This window comes from Schistocerca cancellata, chromosome 2 (assembly GCF_023864275.1).
Source record: "Schistocerca cancellata isolate TAMUIC-IGC-003103 chromosome 2, iqSchCanc2.1, whole genome shotgun sequence".
In the NCBI taxonomy this organism is placed as follows: domain Eukaryota; kingdom Metazoa; phylum Arthropoda; class Insecta; order Orthoptera; family Acrididae; genus Schistocerca; species Schistocerca cancellata.
In genome coordinates this window covers 938,719,718-938,740,331 of record NC_064627.1, presented here as the reverse complement: position 1 = coordinate 938,740,331, position 20,614 = coordinate 938,719,718, and the positions used below count along the sequence as shown (strand labels likewise).

Genomic DNA, 20,614 nt, shown 5'->3' with positions numbered 1-20,614 from the left:
CTCCCATACCGATGGCACTGCCTGTCACCACTCTTGTTTATTGCAGCGGATTTTACAGCCTGTGGTAAGGAAGGGAAAGAAGGCTCTAGAGTGTCACTGAGTACCCGCCTTTCACTCGTTAGCAGAGTACGAGGTCAGACGGCACTACTGCTCAGCGAGTTGGCAGGGAAAGAGGATTTTTTGTTTTGAAATGTAGTGTCAAAAATGAAAGTTTTATTGTTTTTGATATTGCGTGCGGTTAGAGTATTTCTACATCCACGTCTAAAGACTGCAGACCATTGTGGGCTGCATGGTTGAGGGTATTTCCCTTTGTGCAATGTGTTAGAGAATGTCTGCTTCAGTGTGTGCAGTCCCTGCGGTAGTGAAACATAGAATGCTGTAGTACGTTCCTACATTCCTCACTTACTATTGGAGCTTCAAATTTTATAGCTAACCTGTTGAGAGATAGCGATTGTCTGCAAGTTCTTTGTTTTTGCTTATCCGTGACCCTCTGCGAGTCAGACAAGCCTGTGACCATTCGTGTTGCCCTTCTTTGGGTGAATTAATATGCCCTTACTGCTCCTATTTGTAGTGTGTCCCACATACTTAAGCAATGGAATGCACGAGTAATTTGTAAACAGTCTAGTTTGCAGATTGATCACAAAGTGTTACAGCCAGGTATTTCTGTAAGAGTTGACTAAATCTAGGTGTGACCCATCTCTATAATCTTAGAACATAACTTTCCTGCATCTCAAAAAGTGCACAGTTTTACATTTGTAGTTTAAAGTAAGTTGCCAGTCTTGGTATCGCTCTGATGTCTTATGTAGGTCCGACCGCATATGTGTGCAGATTTTTTCAAGTGCTATTTCCTTACATACCGAGTGAGGTGGCGCAGTGATTACCACACTGAAATCTCATTCGGCAGAATGTCGTTTCGAATTCCCTCCAGACCATAAGGATTTAGAATTTCTATTGTTTCCCTAAATCGCTCCAGGCGAATGTCGGGATGTTTCCTTTGAAAACGGCACGGAGGATTTCCTTTCCCATCCTTTCGTAATCCGAATTTGTGCCGTCTCTAATGACCGCGCTGTCAACATAATGTTGAACTCTAATCTAACTGCCTCCATTACATATGAACAGCCTGATTTACCATGTCATTAATATACCACATGAACAGCAAGTGTCACAGTGCACTTGCCTGGGGCTCAACTCACAGAACTTCTACATCTATCGATGACATCACCTTATATACCACGAAGCGTCTTTCCTAGCGAGAAATCCTTACTCCATTCAGAAATTTAGTTTGGTGTTCCATGGCCGTACTTTCGTTAGTATGTTTTGGTGTCGTACCGAGACAGTCGTTTTTTTGAAATCTAAATAATCACTTAAATGAAAATAAATTTTCTATATACCACGTGTTTAAATTTAACTACTAGCGCAATAAAGGTTCCTCACCACCATACAGATAGTCCCTAAAAACTGTGATTAGGAATTTTTTATAGGTATGAAAATATTTTTACGATTAAAACGAGAAGGGGCATGCAATAGGTAATTAGGAAGTCTTGTAATAGTAAGGAGGTGAACTATTCATGCATCGGTTATATTTGGCAAGCGTCCCATGCTTTTCCTGTTAAATCTTACAAGCATTTTCATAACTGTTACAAAATCAAAAGCACACATTTTAATGACTGTGTGTACTATGTGTGTGTGAAATCTTATGGGACTTAACTGCTAACGTCATCAGTCCCTAAGATTACACACTACTTATCCTAAATTATCGTAAGGACAAACACACACAACCATGCCCGAGGGAGGACTCGAACCTCCGCCGGACTATGTGTACTAGGTGAGGAATCGGTATGGAGCTATAATTCATTTATATTTAAATTAGTCTGCATTTTAATCTTGTGTGGGTGATATTTTTCAATCGATTTCAAACGTTTTGGTGAGATTAAAACAGCCATACGTAGTAAATTTCGGATTTAACGAATATACTGCTTATTTATTCAAATTTCCTGAGGTGAATAGCGTCTGACAACAAATTAGTTCCTTCCACATACTTCTCGCGAAATGACCGCGACGAGAAAATTCGAGAAATTAGGGCTGATTCAGAGAATTCTTCTCACGTGCCCTTCGGGATTGGAACAGGAAAAGGGAAAAATGATTGGGCTACAGATAGTACCCTCCACCACAACAGCAGACAAGAAAGCGATTTGATATTTCATTCTCCTTCAGTTCTGAGCTATGTTCAAAATTTCACGTGTTGAGCTAATCGTGAAGTTAGTTTAAAATCAATTACAAATTTGATACGGAACGGACACACTGACAAGAAGCGACGTAATAAAAACGTGGTAAAATGCCTTGATTAATAGTTGGATTTCGCAAGATCGATATTTCTGGGAATCCATCCTAGTTGTCATGTGTTATTTGTCACAAATAATACAGAGAAAACATGATAAAATGGATGACAATGTGGCGAATGGAGGTATAAAGAGTTGCCATGACATCAGAGACTAAGGCGAAGTCCGTTATATCAATTGCCCCAAAAATTATCTTCCGGTGGAAGTCTTTTGATCAAAAATGCAAGTAATGTTGTGATAATGTGGTCTAAACTGTAAAAGAATCATTTCATTCGTAAGTGGATTTGTTCAAGTGATTTTTTCTTTTATATGCATTAATTTTGGTGCTGTTTACTTTTACTGTAGTGGTTTTATTTCTGTCATTTGACTTGAGATTTGCTATAAATCCAACTTGAAAAACCCTCTGAGTGAACGCTCTGAGAACGAAAGGTCGGAAATCGACCAAACACAGTGAAGTATATTCTCGCCATTTTCGGGAAGAGGACATAAACCAAATATCAGTATCGTCATCCCGGATCAAGGAAAATGCTGAATTACGAAGACAGCCTTCACGGATCACATACTTCTCTTCTTGAGTATCCGAAACGTCTAACCAAAAAAGATGAAATGCATCCTATTACTGGATCAAACGTGCACGTATGACAAGAAAAACATCAAAAAATGTAATGCACTGTATTATTCACGAAAGCATTTTGACATTTACTAATTACCAGGTGTACTGGTATGAAATGAGCGTTTTTTTGTGAAAATGAAACACTAATTTTGAATTGAAAAGTAAAAAAATTTTATTCAAAGTACTGACCATTGCTTTCTATACATTTTGACCACTTTCTGGCAATTTGTGTACACCACGCCAATAGAAATGTTCGTCTTGTGAAGCAAACGAATCAGAGACCCAATTTTCGACTTCTTCGTAGGAATCGAAGTGTTCCTCAGCCAATGCGTGTCCCATTGATGAAAAAAAATGGTAGTCGGAAAGGGCCAAGACTGATGAATACGGCGGTTAGGGTAGCACCTCCTAGCCAAGTGTTTTGATTGTATCCTGAACCAGTTTTGCTTTGTGTGCAGGTGCATTGTCGTGTAAAAAAATCACTTTGCCATGTCTTCTGGCCCATTATGGTCTTTTTTCCATCAATGCACAATTCAAATTGATCATTTGTTGTCTGTAACGTTTAGTATTCACAGTTTCACTGGGTTTTAGAAGCTCATGATGCACCACACCTTTCTGATCCCACCAAACACAGATCATTGTCTTCTTGCCGAATCGATCTGGTTTTGCAATCGATGTTGACGGTTGTCCCGGATTAACCCATGATTTTTCCCGTTTAGGATTCTTAAAATAAATCCATTTTTCATCGCCAGTAACAATTCGATGCAAAACTTATTTTCCTTCATGTCTTTGAAGCAAAATTTGACAAATGGTTTTTCGGTTTTCCATCTGTCTTTCATTCAATTCACGTGGCACCCATTTTCCACATTTTTGGATCTTTCCCATAGCTTTCAAACGGTCAGAAATTGTTTGTAGTGCAACATTTAGCATTGCTGCCATTTGATTCTGACTCAAAGTATCATCTTCATCCAATATTGCTTGCAATTCGACGTCTTCGAACTTTTTTGGTGGTCTTCCACGTTCTTCATTTCTTACCTCAAAATCATTGTTTCTGAACCGTTGAACCCATCTTTTGCATGTTGCTTCTCATAGAGCATGATCACCATATGCCTCGACAAGCATTCGATGCGACTTTGCAGCACTTTTTTTCAAATGAAAACAAAAAAATTAATGCTTTCCGCAAATCATCACTTTCTGGTACAAAATTCCACATTGTTAACACGATGAAAACATATGATGATAATCAAAATATCTACGGGTGTACTGCCGGTCTACAGTGTCCAACGGGCACAATATTTCGGCGATCATACACGTCGCCATCATCTGGTGAACTTTCCAGAATGAGATTTTCACTCTGCAGCGGAGTGTGCGCTGATATGAAACTTCCTGGCAGATTAAAACTGTGTGCCCGACCGAGACTCGAACTCGGGACCTTTGCCTTTCGCGGGCAAGTGCCCGCTCCCCCAGGCTGTGGCTAAGCCATGTCTCCGCAATATCCTTTCTTTCAGGAGTGCTAATTCTGCAAGGTTCGCAGAAGAGCTTCTGTAAAGTTTGGAATGTAGGAGACGAGGTACTGGCAGAAGTAAAGCTGTGGGTACCGGCCGTGAGTCGTGCTTCGGTAGCTCAGTTGGTAGAGCACTTGCCCGCGAAAGGCAAAGGTCCCGAGTTCGAGTCTCGGTCGGGCACACAGTTTTAATCTGCCAGGAAGTTTCATCTGGTGAGCTGACGGACTGAGCTCCTGTGAACGTGCCGGCACGGAGATCCGTACGCTATGGCTGCTCAGAGGGAAACTGAGTTCGGCCGCCGGCAGGAATGGCCAAGCGGTTCTAGCCGCTCCAGTCTGGAATCGTGCGACCGCTGCTGTCACAGGTTCGAATCCTGCCTCGGGCATGGATGTGTGTGATGTCCCTAGGTTAGTTAGGTTTAAGTAGTTCTAAGTTCTAGGGGACTGATGACCACAGAAGTTAAGTCCCACAGTGCTCAGAGCCATTTGAACCATTTGTCATACCAACCAAACAAAAAAAAATTAAAGCTCGTTCACAACAAATGTTCCCTATCGACACATTTGTATCTTAACGCTCATTTCATACCGGTACACCTTCAAAACCAAGTGCAACTTAAGTCCGTAGCGGCATCGCCTCACTGGTGTGGGGGTGCACGAATGTGAGACAGCAGGTACGTTGCCGGCGGGAACTCACCAAAGATGAGGTCTCTGAGCTCCTGGAGCGCGGCGGCCCTCGTGTCCGGGGACTCCCCGAGCTCCTCCCTGGCGTACTCCACGAGCTCCGCGGGCGGCTCGCCCAGGTCCAGCTCGCACGACACGTCGTCCGGCTGCATCGCGCCCCGATCCTGCGGGCACAGAGACGAGCTCACTGCAGGGCAGCACGTAGCGCTCACAAGGCTACATAAACTCACCACACTTAACGCTTTATTTCCTGTTTCTTCAATAACAGCAAATCCCCGATTCTTTAAGGGGAGCCGGAGGTGCCTATGCTGCTCATGTTAAAATCACTAAGTTTGAGGAACATTTATGAATAAACTACCAAATAGAAAAATTTGAATTTTTTTTACATATAGAGTGGTTTAGTATTGCAGTTATGACAGAGGGATTTTGGGTTATCTTTTCTAGTTTCCTTCCAATTATTTTTTTTTATTAATGACCCAAATTTTTTTTACAAATAATTGCTTCATAATTAAACTGAAATGAAACTACTGAACATATTGCCAAATGGCTATGTTACAATGTAAGTTTGACCACTAGGAGTGCTGTATAAAAATTTCATCTCTCTAGCTTGAGTGGATTTTGAGAAAATGTTCCTTATATTCGAAAAATTCTAATTGACGGGAAATGGCTATCAAAGTTTCTCAATATATTCCTGCACTATAGGATGGATTATCAGGGTCTTCTTCTTCATCCTCCAAAAGCTTCCTCCTCTTTCTTCTTTTCTGGCCTGTTGTTCCATCATACTTCATATGCCTTTCTCTTCTTTCTGCTCCTCTTATCCTTTCTCTGTCAATATTTCTTAGTGCTCGTACAGTGTTCACCCCAGCTGTAAATCCTAATGCCTTCAGAACTTCACACTTCACACTGTTCCCTTGGTTGCAGGTTGCTATTGCATCATAAATGCCAAAGTTCAGTGTTTTTATGCTTACAAACACCCTTTTAGGAATCACTTTCCAAATCAAATTGTTTATGCTCTCATTAGGATTCTGCGTCTTTCCGTGTAGACATTTGTGTAACAATTCTGGCTGTGCTAAGTCATGAAAAATTGGTTTCATTGCATTTATCACAGCTGCTGGCAAACTATGTTTGTGATCACAGTCCTTTTTTGCATTATATTTGCGCCAGGAATCTTTTGGGCACAGGCTGTGTTGAGGGTATTCAATTGGAAGAGGCAGCATGAAGGAACAATGCCCACACTGCTTTTCGCATGTCACTAACATTACTAGTATTTTGCCGTATAGCATACCCATAGTATCTCTGTAGACGTTCAATTACCTCATCAGTAAGCCTGCCTCTCCCTCCTATTGTCTTTCCATCACTGAGCTTACTTGAACCCAAAGTTTGTTTGAGCCTTCGAAGCCGTGCACCCATACTCTTTTGCACATGCCCAATGCATTCCAACTTTTCAACTACAAATTGATTTCCATATGGTTTCAGTTCCTCTATAGTCTTGAAACCTTTGGAGTCACCATCCCCAAGGTAGTATTTGTACCTAACGTTGTATCTGGGAACTGAACATTCAAAAATTTATTTCACTCCATCCACTTCCATTGCTCCACTTGATCCACTAAAATTTGCGTCACAGGTTCCACTGTGCTCTCCTCTGATTTTATTTTTGCACCTACAATGTTTTGATAATATTGCAACATCTATCACTTTTGCACTATCACCACAAGTAGCAGTTACAACCCCATTCAGGGATTTATGACCCCTCTTTTGCCAGGAACCATCTAATGCCACTACCAAATCGCTAGAACCACCGTTTATTTCTACAGATTCCTCCACTGCTTCCTTCATGGTTTTCAAAGCCACATCTTCAACAGAGGATCCTACCAGTTCACAGTAGTACCCAAATTTGCTTGGAGGCGATGGCAAGTTCATAATACCACAAAACAGTTTACCAGCAGCAGACCCTTTTCCAATGGACAGAAGACCATACACAAGTCGAACATTCACATCGAACACTCTAGATCGTCCATTTTCACCAAAGAGACTGGCATGTGAATTGTAGAAAGTCACTTGATACTTGCAACATGCACAGATTATCTTCATCTCACAAGCTAAACCAAAGTGCTTTGTTATCTCTAGTCCCACTCCTACACTTGAACACATTTTGCACACAACACTTTCTTTCAGCACAGAAGATAATAATCCAATATTCAGTACTTTGTTAATATCATCACTGTCACTAACATATTCACGAAATCTGTCACTTCCACCAGTGAGCTTCTTGCTAGAAGATGTCACAGGGCTATGGCCGGCCATGTGTTGCTTCGCAGAAGAACGCACTGTTTCAGTAATTGTAGTATCGCAACTTGGTATTAGTGTTAATTTTCTTTTCCCTACGTTCATCCTCTTCTTATATACACGGTTACTAAAACGTGGCATCATAACCAGAACAACGCTTTACACAAGAAGTATAATACTACCAACAACAGGCGCAACACTGAACTAATTCGAAACGGTAAACAGCAGAGAGACGATGTTCCGCGCTCTTAGCGCTTCATTTGTCACAGAAAACAATGTAGCCAACCTTGCACATCGCTGTATGCGTAACATAGGGCGCTGTATGCGTAACAGGCCGAGAAAATCCCAAGCAGTTCGCCAGAAAGTCGCGAGAGGGTGTTAGATGCATTCAGCGACCGCCCATTTCCTCTGCACGCGTGGGGGAAAATGGTAATAACTCCACTTCTAGGGCGAGTAGAACACGCCCGTACAATTTCCCAACCTTTGCTCAGTCCAATTTCGCCACTTTCCTGGATGATGATGAAATGATGAGGACAACACAAACACCCAGTCATCTCGAGGCAGGTGAAAATCCCTGACCCCGCCGGGAATCGAACCCGGGACCCCGTGCTCGGGAAGGGAGAACGCTACCGCGAGACCACGAGCGGCGGACCCTTAAACAGTCTAATATCACTGTATAATGTCTGGATCCCGTCAGAATTTTAAATGTCTAAATTCGCTCACTATTTATATGAAATACTGAAAATAAAATTTTTATGTCCCTGGAAGCCGTTAGATACGCAACCTGCAACTGGGTTTGGGTTCCGTGCCCCAAGATAGGCGCTTACTAACACAGAAGACAAATGGGTTACATTATACAGGGTGTCGCGAGCGATGGGTACTCCTTATTTGCTACGAAACGACATTATAGTACCAAGTAGAAGGAATTTTAACTTTTAGATGACAATGAAGCAGCAAAAAATTAAAACGAGTAAGAGATGGTGAGGCGTAGCGCCGTATACCGATCCTCCCTTAGAGGGGGTTAAGTGGGAGATGTGTCTCAGAGCTGGATAGTGACAGATGTTGACGCGAGACTGGACGCGCACGTAGTTTATGTTTCAGCTGACAGAGGACAATAAAGGGAAACTTAATTCAGATATAAATAACAATAGTAAATAACTTTATGCATAAACAAAACTTCAGTATATTAGATAATTACGTCGGTAAAAAGCTCAGTCGTTAGGTTTACTATTTTGCGATTGGTTATTGATGAAAAGCGCGGGAGAATGTTGTTTTGCTATTGGCTGTTGAGTAAACTGACCAGTGGTAAAGCAATATTCTTCGCGCGCCTTTCTCTGCTGGTAGAGAAGACTTTTCTAGGGAAGAGTCGGAGCCCAGCCATGAAACAGTTCGGACGTGTGTAGTAGCAGTTTCGATGGAAATGATAAGTTGCCGGATCTAGCAGTGTTTCATACATCAAAAGCGTGGTAAAGTGACGACCTAATTATTCTGATGGGTGTGTAGAAATTTCGAAATTTTTAAGTGAATTTTGTGACGAGAAAAGACATAAATTCTGCGTGGCGTATTGAGCAGGTCGGTGACTAAAAACTGTGACTGCATTAGGTACCGACAGACTTAATATTTGGCGAGCATTCTCAATCAAAAACAATCCGTATTTTGTAGCTAATACGTTTTCGGGAAATGCAACACCATAAACTTGCTAACGTGAGTGAAAGGGATTGTGAGTGACTGTGTTAAGACTAGCAGGGGCTTGGCAGTGATACTTGTTCACCTAAGTTTCAGAATATATTAATTAAGAACAAAATTTCCAACCTTTCATTTCATGTGAAAACTTTCTACCGAAACGTAGATTAGTGACTGCAGCCTGGTTCACGTCAAAGTACAGTAGGTTTCGCTCGGCTTTCCTACTGATGATCTGCTGAGACAATGTTCACAGGTAGGTGCAGGTACGTCGTAAAGGAACGGAAAGAACGGCGCCGCCGCAATGGGATTCATTGCTCTGTACATGAAGCATTTTGTGCTAAATTTGCAGACATGGAGCTTTGTAAGAGATTGGTGGTACGAACTGTAAAGGTTTTGAAGTCCGACCCGTTATTCCAGTTCCAGTTGCAACATGTTTCAGTGGAAACAAAGAGTGTACAGATTCATATATTACTGCGAAGTACCTTGGTTAACTCGAGGGGCATGCCTGTACCGATTTTTCCATTTAACTCTCGCTGTTGTTGAATTTATGAGAGAAAAAGTAGTGCAGGAACGAAAATTAGAACATTCGGAATGGATTGTAAACTGCGTATTTTAAGTGGACTTGACTGCACACTGCCCAAAGTAACACATTGCACGTTAACTTCTGACTTGATGGGGATGCATTCAAAAAGAAAATCGCGTTGCGGAAGGGACGCCTTGTGACACACAATCCAATTCCATAAGCTCACTGGCGTTAAACAAAGCGCGAGGTCTGAAGAATTCATTGTGTACTTGCAAGAATGACAGTGATGGTTTTATAAAGGTTTTGAACACACTGTCAATCTTGGATCTGTTTTTGAGACCATTAGTCGTTTCAGTTCAAAGCACCCCTGCACATGTGCAGATTTAACTAACTAACCTGCAAGGTAATTCCAGTTTTAATTACAAATCTTTTTACGCTAAAACTGCCCAGGACGTCTACATTGCTTTTCTGAGGCACATTTTCCAAGTCTTCATAATGAGGTTGCAAAAGTGCTACAATATTTTGTTCGACATATTTGTGTGACTGACCTTCCTTCGTTTATGAAACTAAGTTATGATTACATGGCAAATTGAGTGCGAAACTCTCTGAAATTGTCTTCGTCTGTCGTATGTCGATAGTTTGTGCTAGATAATTATATTATGTCTTCAGTGCCCCGAAAATAATTAATCAGTACTGAAAACTGTTTTTTTTGTGACCTGTGTTACTGAGAAATGTGAAATATAAAACCATGTCGTATGCAATAGGACTGTATGGCCATTTAAGTTCGGCGCGTTCGCTGTTTTCCCCTCTCCTCCCTCCTCGTTCTGAGACAGCGCAACGTGGCAGTGGGGGAAACGTGAACCGAGGCCGAGTGCTTTGGCATTTGGGCTCGGGCACGGCCCGCGAGCCTCGAGATCTTCGCCACCCCTGCTCTACACGAACAGAATATCCGTGGAGGAGCGTAGCTTCAAGCAGTTTTTGAGCTTGAAAGGCACTGTCTATCTCCAGAAACAAAGTCTCACTGCGTAAACGAGTGCAGGACTTTGGTGGATATGCAGTTGTATGCTCACCTTTCTGAATGATGAACAGGTTCACTGTGGAAAAGTTCTGACCTCCTGATTCCACGAGATGGCGAGTTGCAACTGGAAGATTCGTGTAATCTTTGGCCTCATTCCATTCCCGTTTGTGAGACAGAGGTTGCATTGATGGAGTTTATGTCCTTATCGTGGGTGAATCCCCCACGATTGCCAGCGCCTCCGATGACACGCTCCTTCCTTCCGGAGGCCCCCACAGAGGAGCACGCCTGCCACACCTGAGGTCACATGCCCCAAACTCCAGACACAGGGATCAATCGGCAATTGGGAAGGTAACATCTCAGGCAACCATCCCTCCCTGGCCCTGGCCTTTACCAGGGGGTATGTGCGAGTCGTGTGTGTGTGTGTGTGTGTGTGTGTGTGTGTGAGTGTGTGTGTTGGGGGTTACGGGCGCCCAACGTCGAGGTCATCAGCGCGCTGACACAGTCCTACCATTCGATCCGGGCGCTGGGAGTTACGCCTTACCCAGTCTCCCTTTATGCCTCAAACGCATGTGCCGGCCTTTAGGCACACACAGGTGGATTTCATTTTTGTCTTTCGTCCTCCCTAAGTCTTCCAATACCTTCACAAGTTTCGATTCACAAGACATGATACCCTAGGGAGGGGAGAAAGAATAGGAGGAAAGACATGCATCGCGGAAAAGGAAGGAGTACTGCAAGGTAGGGCCAAGCAAGTACTGTCAAAAGAGTTGTTAGTCCACAGGGGGGGGGGGGGGGGGGGCACTGTGTCAATGTTGCCAGTACCGAGTTCTTTGTTATTGCTCAGAAATAAGTGAGGTGGGGCTGAGCACATTCAGTGAATCACTGGAAATGAAGCGTCTATATCTAAATTTTCATGTTTATGATTTTTAAATGCGAAACTTATTACACTTTTGTATTACTTCTTCTGTCAGACGTTACAAATTATAAGAAACTATGACAATTTGTTGTCATTCAAATAAAATGATTTTTAACATTAATCTGTCATGTTTTTTCCAGTTACCTATCTTACAATTTGACATTTCGGTCTTTCAGTGTTTCTCATTTCTAGTCTACAATGTCTCAGGACTGAAGGCCACAACAGCAACAGTCTACAATGAAGCCAAAGGCTTGTGGGAAAATGAAAGGGGTGGGGGCAGGAGGAGGAGTGATAGGTGGGTGGGGGGTAAAGCGAGTGTTATGTTTTGGTAACTTTAAGCACACTTGATACAAATCTACATCCAGTACCAACACATTCTCCTTGAAATAAACGGAATTAAAATTTGGGTTTAAAACGTATTGGGATACATTTACACCAACAAAACAAAAGCTGGAAGGGTAGAAATTCTGGAAGGAAGATTAGTGACTTAACAGAGCCCATTCTGGAAGGAAGATTAGTGACTTAACAGAGCCCAGGAGCTGGGAAGTTCTGTGAATGATTCAAAAGAACAGTGTGGTGTGAACAGCTCACCTGCAGTCACTGGCAAGAGCTAGCTCGTAGTGCGTTAATCGAGTGGCATACGAGTGAGTCTTGGATCTGGGGGGCGTCCCTTTACGCTGATCACTGCAGGTTTCACCCTTCTTTATTATAATTTATTACTCTTTTTAACGCCGTATTTTATGTCCTGTACGTACAGAAACTAATGGAAAGATGATTTTCAACACTAAATATTAATGACAATGTACTAACAAATTAGGTAGTGATGTCTAGAGGACAGTTTTACCATCGTGCTCCTTTAATTCCGTGATTACAGCGTGTAAGGACAAATAACATAGACTACAACGAGGACTGTAAGAATCCGTTGGCGAACGAGAACCGAAAACCAATATTCGAGCACATGAACTTTCTGCTAGTTGTCACTTCACTGGTTATCTGTTATACATACACATTATGAGCCTTAAGAAGCATGACCGTTTGTCCTCTACAGCCAAAATGAAGTAGATGTTAAAGGATCCTAGATGGAATATTTTGTGATAGTGAACCAGTGGTTGTAAACGCTCATTCCTGGCGGTACGGAGTCGCATTAGCAATGAGGAATGTTATAGAACTTTCAAACACCTTTTTCAGTTGCAGATCGTAGCACATCACTATGTAGGTAAATAGTAACCCTCTTCTAACAATACACAATGGATTCAAGCTACTGTTCACCGAAAGAGATACGCTACATCCGCATCTAGTTCTCATGGATCCCGTTGGGTAAATATAGGCAAATTTTATTCGAAGAAGACTGCGTGACCATTACACTATTACCCATCTATCTCTCGAACGTATCAAAAGATGAGAGATTTAAGCATTTAGATAGGAAAGTAGACAGTCACATTCAGTACGAGAAAAGAAGGAAGAGACTAACATACCGTAGACGACGAAATCTCTAGAGATGGACACTCGCTTTCTGGATTGAACCGCATAGAAAATCGATAACGCTGATACGATGAACCTTCCACTGTGCGCTGTAGAGAGGCTTGCGATTTTCTGTCCTGTGCCACTCACGTTCTGAGAGTGTGTCTACAAGTCTCTAAACGTGCTCGAATCGCTCTTATCTCGTGACACCTACGTGTGATATTCGATGGTGGCAAGGTGCACAGTCCTCACGAGTTAAAGTTCTCTAAATTTACCCAGGTGGGTTTCGCGAGAACATCATAGTTCACCCATGGAATATTTCTGCTACACTTTGACATGGTTTACACCGGCCTACTAAGGTCCTAGCAGTGTCTGGACATACTCAGTGCTTATCGTCAAGCCTACATGATGAGGATAGATAGTGTAACCTCCCCACAAAAATTTAAAAGAAAAGACAATATTTAATAAAAATGGGAGCCAAGTGTAACCTCCCGCAATGAAATTTACTGACAAAGGCAACAAAAATGTGAAATTCGCAATCTGACTCTGCTGTAAGCTCCCACAAAAATAATGAAAAACAATTCAGTACTAATGAAATCTCAGTGATAATGATAATTCAATTAAACCGAAATATCGGTCTTTGGCCCTGTGCAAATCAGAATTAAATTCTTACCTCATTGTAACTGCTAGTCAAATTTCTGCTCTTATTCTTGCGCACAGCTTGGAGGAACTGCATTGCAAATAATAACATTCCTTTTTTTTGTAATTTAACTGAAACTTTTCTTTAAGGGAAGTGGAACGAAATCGTTAATTCAATTAAATAAATTTTTTTGTAAAATTGCTTTTGAAATCAAAATTATTATTGGGGCACTTGTTGGAAATTAATTACAATCAATAAACTTTACATTATCTGATGATTACCTTAATCAACAATATACCTCATTCAGCATCTTGACCAGTGCTGCCGACAGACTACATCACACAACCGCACTGGGCTGCTACTACTGACCGACTGCTCTGCATGACGACTACTACAGAACTGCACGACGGCTACTACTGTACTGCTCTACATGACGACTACAACTGTACTCCTTGCAACACTCGCGCGGTCAAGCGCAGACTAACTACGATTATAGGCTCTCTGGTCAAAGATTTTAACGTGCCTCACCATCGCTGCTATGTTACATACGTGTTTCAATAGCAATCGTGTTTTGTGATTTCATGTAGATGTTCAGTGTATCTTCGCAGAACCCTTCCAACAAAGCGAAGTCTTCTAATGGACTTTCCTAATACTGATTGTAAGTGAGTATGCCATTTCATTTGTTCTTGGTATTACCCATAATTAACTGACATGCTCAAATTCTCATCCTTATACTTTTAATCTGATACTATCCGATCTGAATATTATTTGTGGGCTACTTTGTGTTATATTTATTAAAAAAAAGCACTAATCACTAATGTTTACTGCAGCTTAATGAAAACTCTGCCTAATACCACAGAGGCTGCAGAACTTATAGGGCGAACCAAAATGTGCTAGCAAGTACTTAATGTTCTACATGTGTCATCTCATTACAAAAAATATACATAAAATTTGAAAATAGCGATTGTGGACACCTTTGTATTACTCGTAGTCCTGAGCAAGGTTTCATTTGAATCCCTCTCGAGCTTTTCGTACTAAAATATGAGAGTCTATGGTGGTCCAACTTCGAACAACAGTTGGTTATGTTTCGCCACTGTACACAAATAAAATACCTTCACAGTGAGAGCGACAACTTAGAGAAACAACAGATTTTGTTATTTGTGCGTCGCTTAACCATGGACAAGTTGTTGGATAATTACGCGATCTTTAAATCGAAGTAGCCGGCCGCTGTGGTCGAGAGGTTCTAGGCGCTTCAGTCCGGAACCACGCGGCTGCTACGTTCGCAGGTTCGAATCCTGCCTCGGGCATAGATGTGTGTGATGTACTTAGGTTAGTTAGTCTTAAGCAGTTCTAAGTGTAGGGGACTGATGACCTCAGATGTTAAGTCCGATAGTGCTTAGAGCCATTTGAACCATTTTTTAAATCGAAGTCAAGTCTCTGTATAACATTTTTTATTCAGATGGGGGACCGACGTCGCCCGCAATTGGGCACTGAAATAATTCAACGGTGGAATTTGAAAATTTGTACCGGTCCACGACTCGAAACCGCATTTCGCGCTTTGCGTGAGTGATTGCCTTAGCGCCTCTGTCTTGCGGACACGCCTCCTGTCTCATCCTAATTCTGAGCTGGTCACACGCCAGTAGCCTCCACTGTCCGACAGGAGAGGCACCACACGTACATAGCAGATTTTTATTTGCTCCTTATGATGCACAAAATAAACGAAACTGACAGAGCAAAGGTCTCAATTAAAATTTCGCAAAATAGGATATATTGTGTGCGTGTGGGTGGGAGGGAGTACCAAATTACACTCCTGGAAATTGAAATAAGAACACCGTGAATTCATTGTCCCAGGAAGGGGAAACTTTATTGACACATTCCTGGGGTCAGATACATCACATGATCACACTGACAGAACCACAGGCACATAGACACAGGCAACAGAGCATGCACAATGTCGGCACTAGTACAGTGTATATCCATCTTTCGCAGCAATGCAGGCTGCTATTCTCCCATGGAGACGATCGTAGAGATGCTGGATGTAGTCCTGTGGAACGGCTTGCCATGCCATTTCCACCTGGCGCCTCAGATGGACCAGCGTTCGTGCTGGACGTGCAGACCGCGTGAGACGACGCTTCATCCGGTCTCAAACATGCTCAATGGGGGACAGATCCGGAGATCTTGCTGGCCAGGGTAGTTGACTTACACCTTCTAGAGCACGTTGGGTGGCACGGGATACATGCGGACGTGCATTGTCCTGTTGGAACAGCAAGTTCCCTTGCCGGTCTAGGAATGGTAGAACGATGGGTTCGATGACGGTTTGGATGTACCGTGCACTATTCAGTGTCCCCTCGACGATCACCAGTGGTGTACGGCCAGTGTAGGAGATCGCTCCCCACACCATGATGCCGGGTGTTGGCCCTGTGTGCCTCGGTCGTATGCAGTCCCGATTGTGGCGCTGATCTGCACGGCGCCAAACACGCATACGACCATCATTGGCACCAAGGCAGAAGCGACTCTCATCGGTGAAGACGACACGTCTCCATTCGTCCCTCCATTCACGCCTGTCGCGACATCACTGGAGGCGGGCTGCACGATGTTGGGGCGTGAGCGGAAGACGGCCTAACGGTGTGCGGGACCGTAGCCCAGCTTCATGGAGACGGTTGGGAATGGTCCTCGCCGATACCCCAGGAGCAACAGTGTCCCTAATTTGCTGGGAAGTGGCGGTGCGGTCCCCTACGGCACTGCGTAGGATCCTACGGTCTTGGCGTGCATCCGTGCGTCGCTGCGGTCCGGTCCCAGGTCGTCGGGCACGTGCACCTTCCGCCGACCACTGGCGACAACATCGATGTACGGTGGAGACCTCACGCCCCACGTGTTGAGCAATTCGGCGGTACGTCCACCCGGCCTCCCGCATGCCCACTATACGCCCTCGCTCAAAGTCCGTCAACTGCACATACGGTTCACGTCCACGCTGTCGCGGCATGCTACCAGTGTTAAAGACTGCGATGGAGCCCCGTATGCCACGGCAAACTGGCTGACACTGACGGCGGCGGTGCACAAATGCTGCGCAGCTAGCGCCATTCGACGGCCAACACCGCGGTTCCTGGTGTGTCCGCTGTGCCGTGCGTGTGATCATTGCTTGTACAGCCCTCTCGCAGTGTCCGGAGCAAGTATGGTGGGTCTGACACGCCGGTGTCAATGTGTTCTTTTTTCCATTTCCAGGAGTGTATATGAAAAACTATGGAGAGAACGCAGTAGTATTTCCTGAGCTGGCCAGCTAGTGAGCGGGAAAACCGAAAATATTTGCTTCCGAGCAAACATGCTCCGTATACTCAATAAAAAAAAGAACGAAGCGGTGTCAGAAAAGTGGAAAAAAACATCACAAAGCAATATGTAGCCGTCATGTCACGAAACTCACACACCAAGGCGCCTGCGATTACGTCAGCGGTTTACTAGGCATGCTCCTACTGGAGGTGGTAAGCGTCTGGTGGACCCTTGCGTTCCAGCAACCTCTGTGTTCGCTCACCGATCAAGTAACCGGCGGACCCACGGCCTAATGTGAACTATGAATCATAATGCAAGTTGCTATTATTCACGGAAATGCCAGATGTGAAGAAAGGGAGGACGACTGATAGTATCTGCGTATGTGAAACATGCTATGTTACCCCGTGGTTCGGAATCCACGTTAGACCATGTACACTACTGGCCATTAGAATTGCTACACCACGAAGATAACGTGCTACAGACGCAAAATTTAACCTACAGGAATAAGATGCTGCGATATGCAAATGATTAGCTTTTCAGAGCATTCACACAAGGTTGGCACCGGTGGCGACACCTACAAAGTGTTGACATGAGGAAAGTTTCCAACCGATTTCTCAAACACATCAGCAGTTGACTGTCGTTGCCTGGTGAAACGTTCTTGGGATGCCTCGTGTAAGGAGGAGAAATGCGTACCATCACGTTTCCGACTTCGATAAAGGACGGATTGTAGCCTATCGCGATTGCGGTTTACCGTATCGCGACATTGCTGCTAGCGTTGTTCGAGATCCAATGACTGCTAGCAGAATATGGAATCGGTGGGTTCATGAGGGTAATACGGAACGCCGTGTTCGATCCCAACGGCCTCGTATCACTAGCAGTCGAGGTGACAGGCATTTTATCGGCACGTGCAGCCACGTTTCGATCCCTGAGTCAACAGATGGGGACGTTTGCAAGACAACAACCATCTGCACGAACAGTTCGACGACGTTTGCAGCAGCATGGACTATCAGCTCGGAGACCATGGCCGCGGTTACCCTTGACACTGCATCAAAGACAGGAGCGCATGCGATGGTGTACTCACCGACGAACCTGGGTGCACGAATGGCAAAACGTCATTATTTTCGGATGAATCCAGGTTCTGTTTACAGTATCATGATGGTCGCATCCGTGTTTGGCGACATCGACGTGAACGCACATTGGAAGCGTGTATTCGTCATCGCCATACTGGCGTATCACCCGGCGTGATGGTATGGGGTGCCATTGGTTACTCGTCTCGGTCACCTCTTGTTCGCATTGACGGCACTTTGAACAGTGGACGTTACATTTCAGATGTATTACAACTCGTGGTTCTACCCTTCATTCGATCCCTGCGAAACCCTACATTTCCGCAGGATAATGCACGACCGCATGTTGCAGGTCCTGTACAGTCCTTTCTGGATACAGAAAATGTTCGACTGCTGCCCTGGCCAGCACATTCTCCAGATCTCTCACCAACTGAAAACGTCTGGTCAATGTTGGCCGAGCAACTGACTCGTTACAATACGCCAGTCACTACTCTTGATGAACTGTGGTATCGTGTTGAAGCAGCATGGGCAGCTGTACCTGCACACGCCATCCAAGCTCTGTTTGACTCAATGCTGAGGCGTATCAAGGACGTTATTACGGCCAGAGGCGGTTGTTCTGGGTACTGATTTCTCAGGATCTATGCACCCAAAATGCGTGAAAATGTAATCACATGTCATTTCTAGTATAATATATTTGTCCAATGAATACCCGTTTGTCATCTGCATTTCTTCTTGGTGTAGCAATTTTAACGGCCAGTAGTGTATCATCCAGTGACTGGCTCAGTCAAAAGAAAGATTGCGGGAAGGCAAGAGTTTCTAAAAGGAACGGGTAAAATGTACAGTGAGCTGAGGGTATTGTTACTAACTATCAATTTACAGACACACAAAGCTCTATTTTAACTTTCTGTTGGGAGTGATGTACGACTAGTTCGTGTACATGTTGCGTGCGGCATGAAACGCTATTCCACGGGTGGGGCAGGACGTTTCGCCAGCACCGGCGCTGCCTCCGGCAGCTGCGGAGGAGTCAAGGCGAACCGCAGCTGCAGGCAGGCTACCGCGTCCACTGGCCGTTCCCGCCTCTCATTAAGGCGGAGCGCCTGGCCGCCAACTTCTTTCGACTTAACTTAGCGCACGTCTGAACGGGGAGCTGATACACTGTAATGGCAATCACGTCAGCAAGACGTAATATCGAGATAGCGAGGACGCAACTACTGTTACGGTCACTGTGTAGCTAAAGGAGTCTGAACGATTGCGATCGCGTTTCGCTGACGCATTAGCAATCAGCGAATTTCTCGTTGTATTAAGGAGGAGCGGAAATGAAGTAAAGGGGTGCTGAGAGGTGGTGGTGGTGGTGAAAGAATCCCTCTCAGCATCTCATATAGGGAAATTCGTTTGGTGTAAATGCCAAATGCTGTGAATATTTTTCATGAAAAAGGAGATAATGAGAGGCAATAAAATCCCTCATACCCTCACGTTCAAAATGTAGCTTGTCTGACCAGAGGCGAACTAGTAAGCTAACGGAGCAATCTGCATCTGGAAGGATGAATGTGGGAATCATATGCCACGAGTGATAGGATAAGCCACTCATCGAGGTGTGGTACGCCATAAATGCTACTTTTTTTTAAAAAAATCTTTATTACAAACCATAATAATTATACAATATCAACCCACTTCCTTATCTGATTGCCCGCATCTCGTGGTCGTGCGGTAGCGTTCTCGCTTCCCACGCCCGGGTTCCCGGGTTCGATTCCCGGCGGGGTCAGGTATTTTCTCTGCCTCGTGATGGCTGGGTGTTGTGTGATGTCCTTAGGTTAGTTATGTTTAAGTAGTTCTAAGTTCTAGGGGACTGATGACCATAGATGTTAAGTCCCATAGTGCTCAGAGCCATTTGAACCATTTGAACCTTATCTGATTAGTGGGTCATAATAATTATACAACTGGTACTTATATTGCAGCTAGTTACAATTTTCAGGTGAGCTACAGTTAGTATTACATACAATGGGCATTTAACGTCTAGTACCTAGGACTTATATCTATTTCTTATAACTAGTTCCTATCTCCTGCAGCGTCACATGTGTGCCAGTGAGATATAAACCTACTTTTGACAGCCTTGCTCATCGAGCTAAAGCCGAAGAGCGTGCCCCTGGCACTGGGCAGGCCACGATGTTGATTCGCTGCAGTTCCCTAGCATAATTTTCGTTAACTAAGTCCTACAAACTAATCCTACGTCATATCCGGTGCATGTTCTTATCGGTAGCATTGACCCCCACTCCCTCTAATCCTGCTATTTACGAAGTAGAGGAGTTTTGCTATTTGGAAATCAACATAACTGAATATGGCAAAAGTACAATCTATATAGCCTACAATTCAGACTGGCGACAGCAATAAATGCATTTCTGAAAGAGAGAAATCTGCTGACACCTTATATAAATTTACGAATTAGTGAGACTGGTGGCAGTATTTATCTGGACTGTAGCCTTATATGGAAGTCCAATGTGGACGATAAACAGTACCGACAAGCAGATAGTAGAAGCTTTTGATAGTTTGCTTTGTTGCAGCATGCACTATTCGAAAGAACTGAAGAAAGGTGGGCTACGGAGGATGATGTGGGCAAGAACCGATCGTCGA

At 43.9% G+C, this 20,614-nt stretch overlaps 1 protein-coding gene across 2 annotated transcripts in view; it reads right to left on the bottom strand.

Moving 5' to 3' along the window:
- Positions 1–20,614, bottom strand: part of LOC126162911 (clavesin-1-like) — a 741,639-nt gene that overhangs the window by 166,121 nt on the left and 554,904 nt on the right. For both annotated transcript variants that reach the window (XM_049919721.1, XM_049919722.1), the window contains exon 2: positions 5,148–5,298. In XM_049919721.1, coding sequence (XP_049775678.1) covers positions 5,148–5,298 — 151 coding nt within the window. The remainder of the gene's footprint in view (positions 1–5,147; positions 5,299–20,614) is intronic.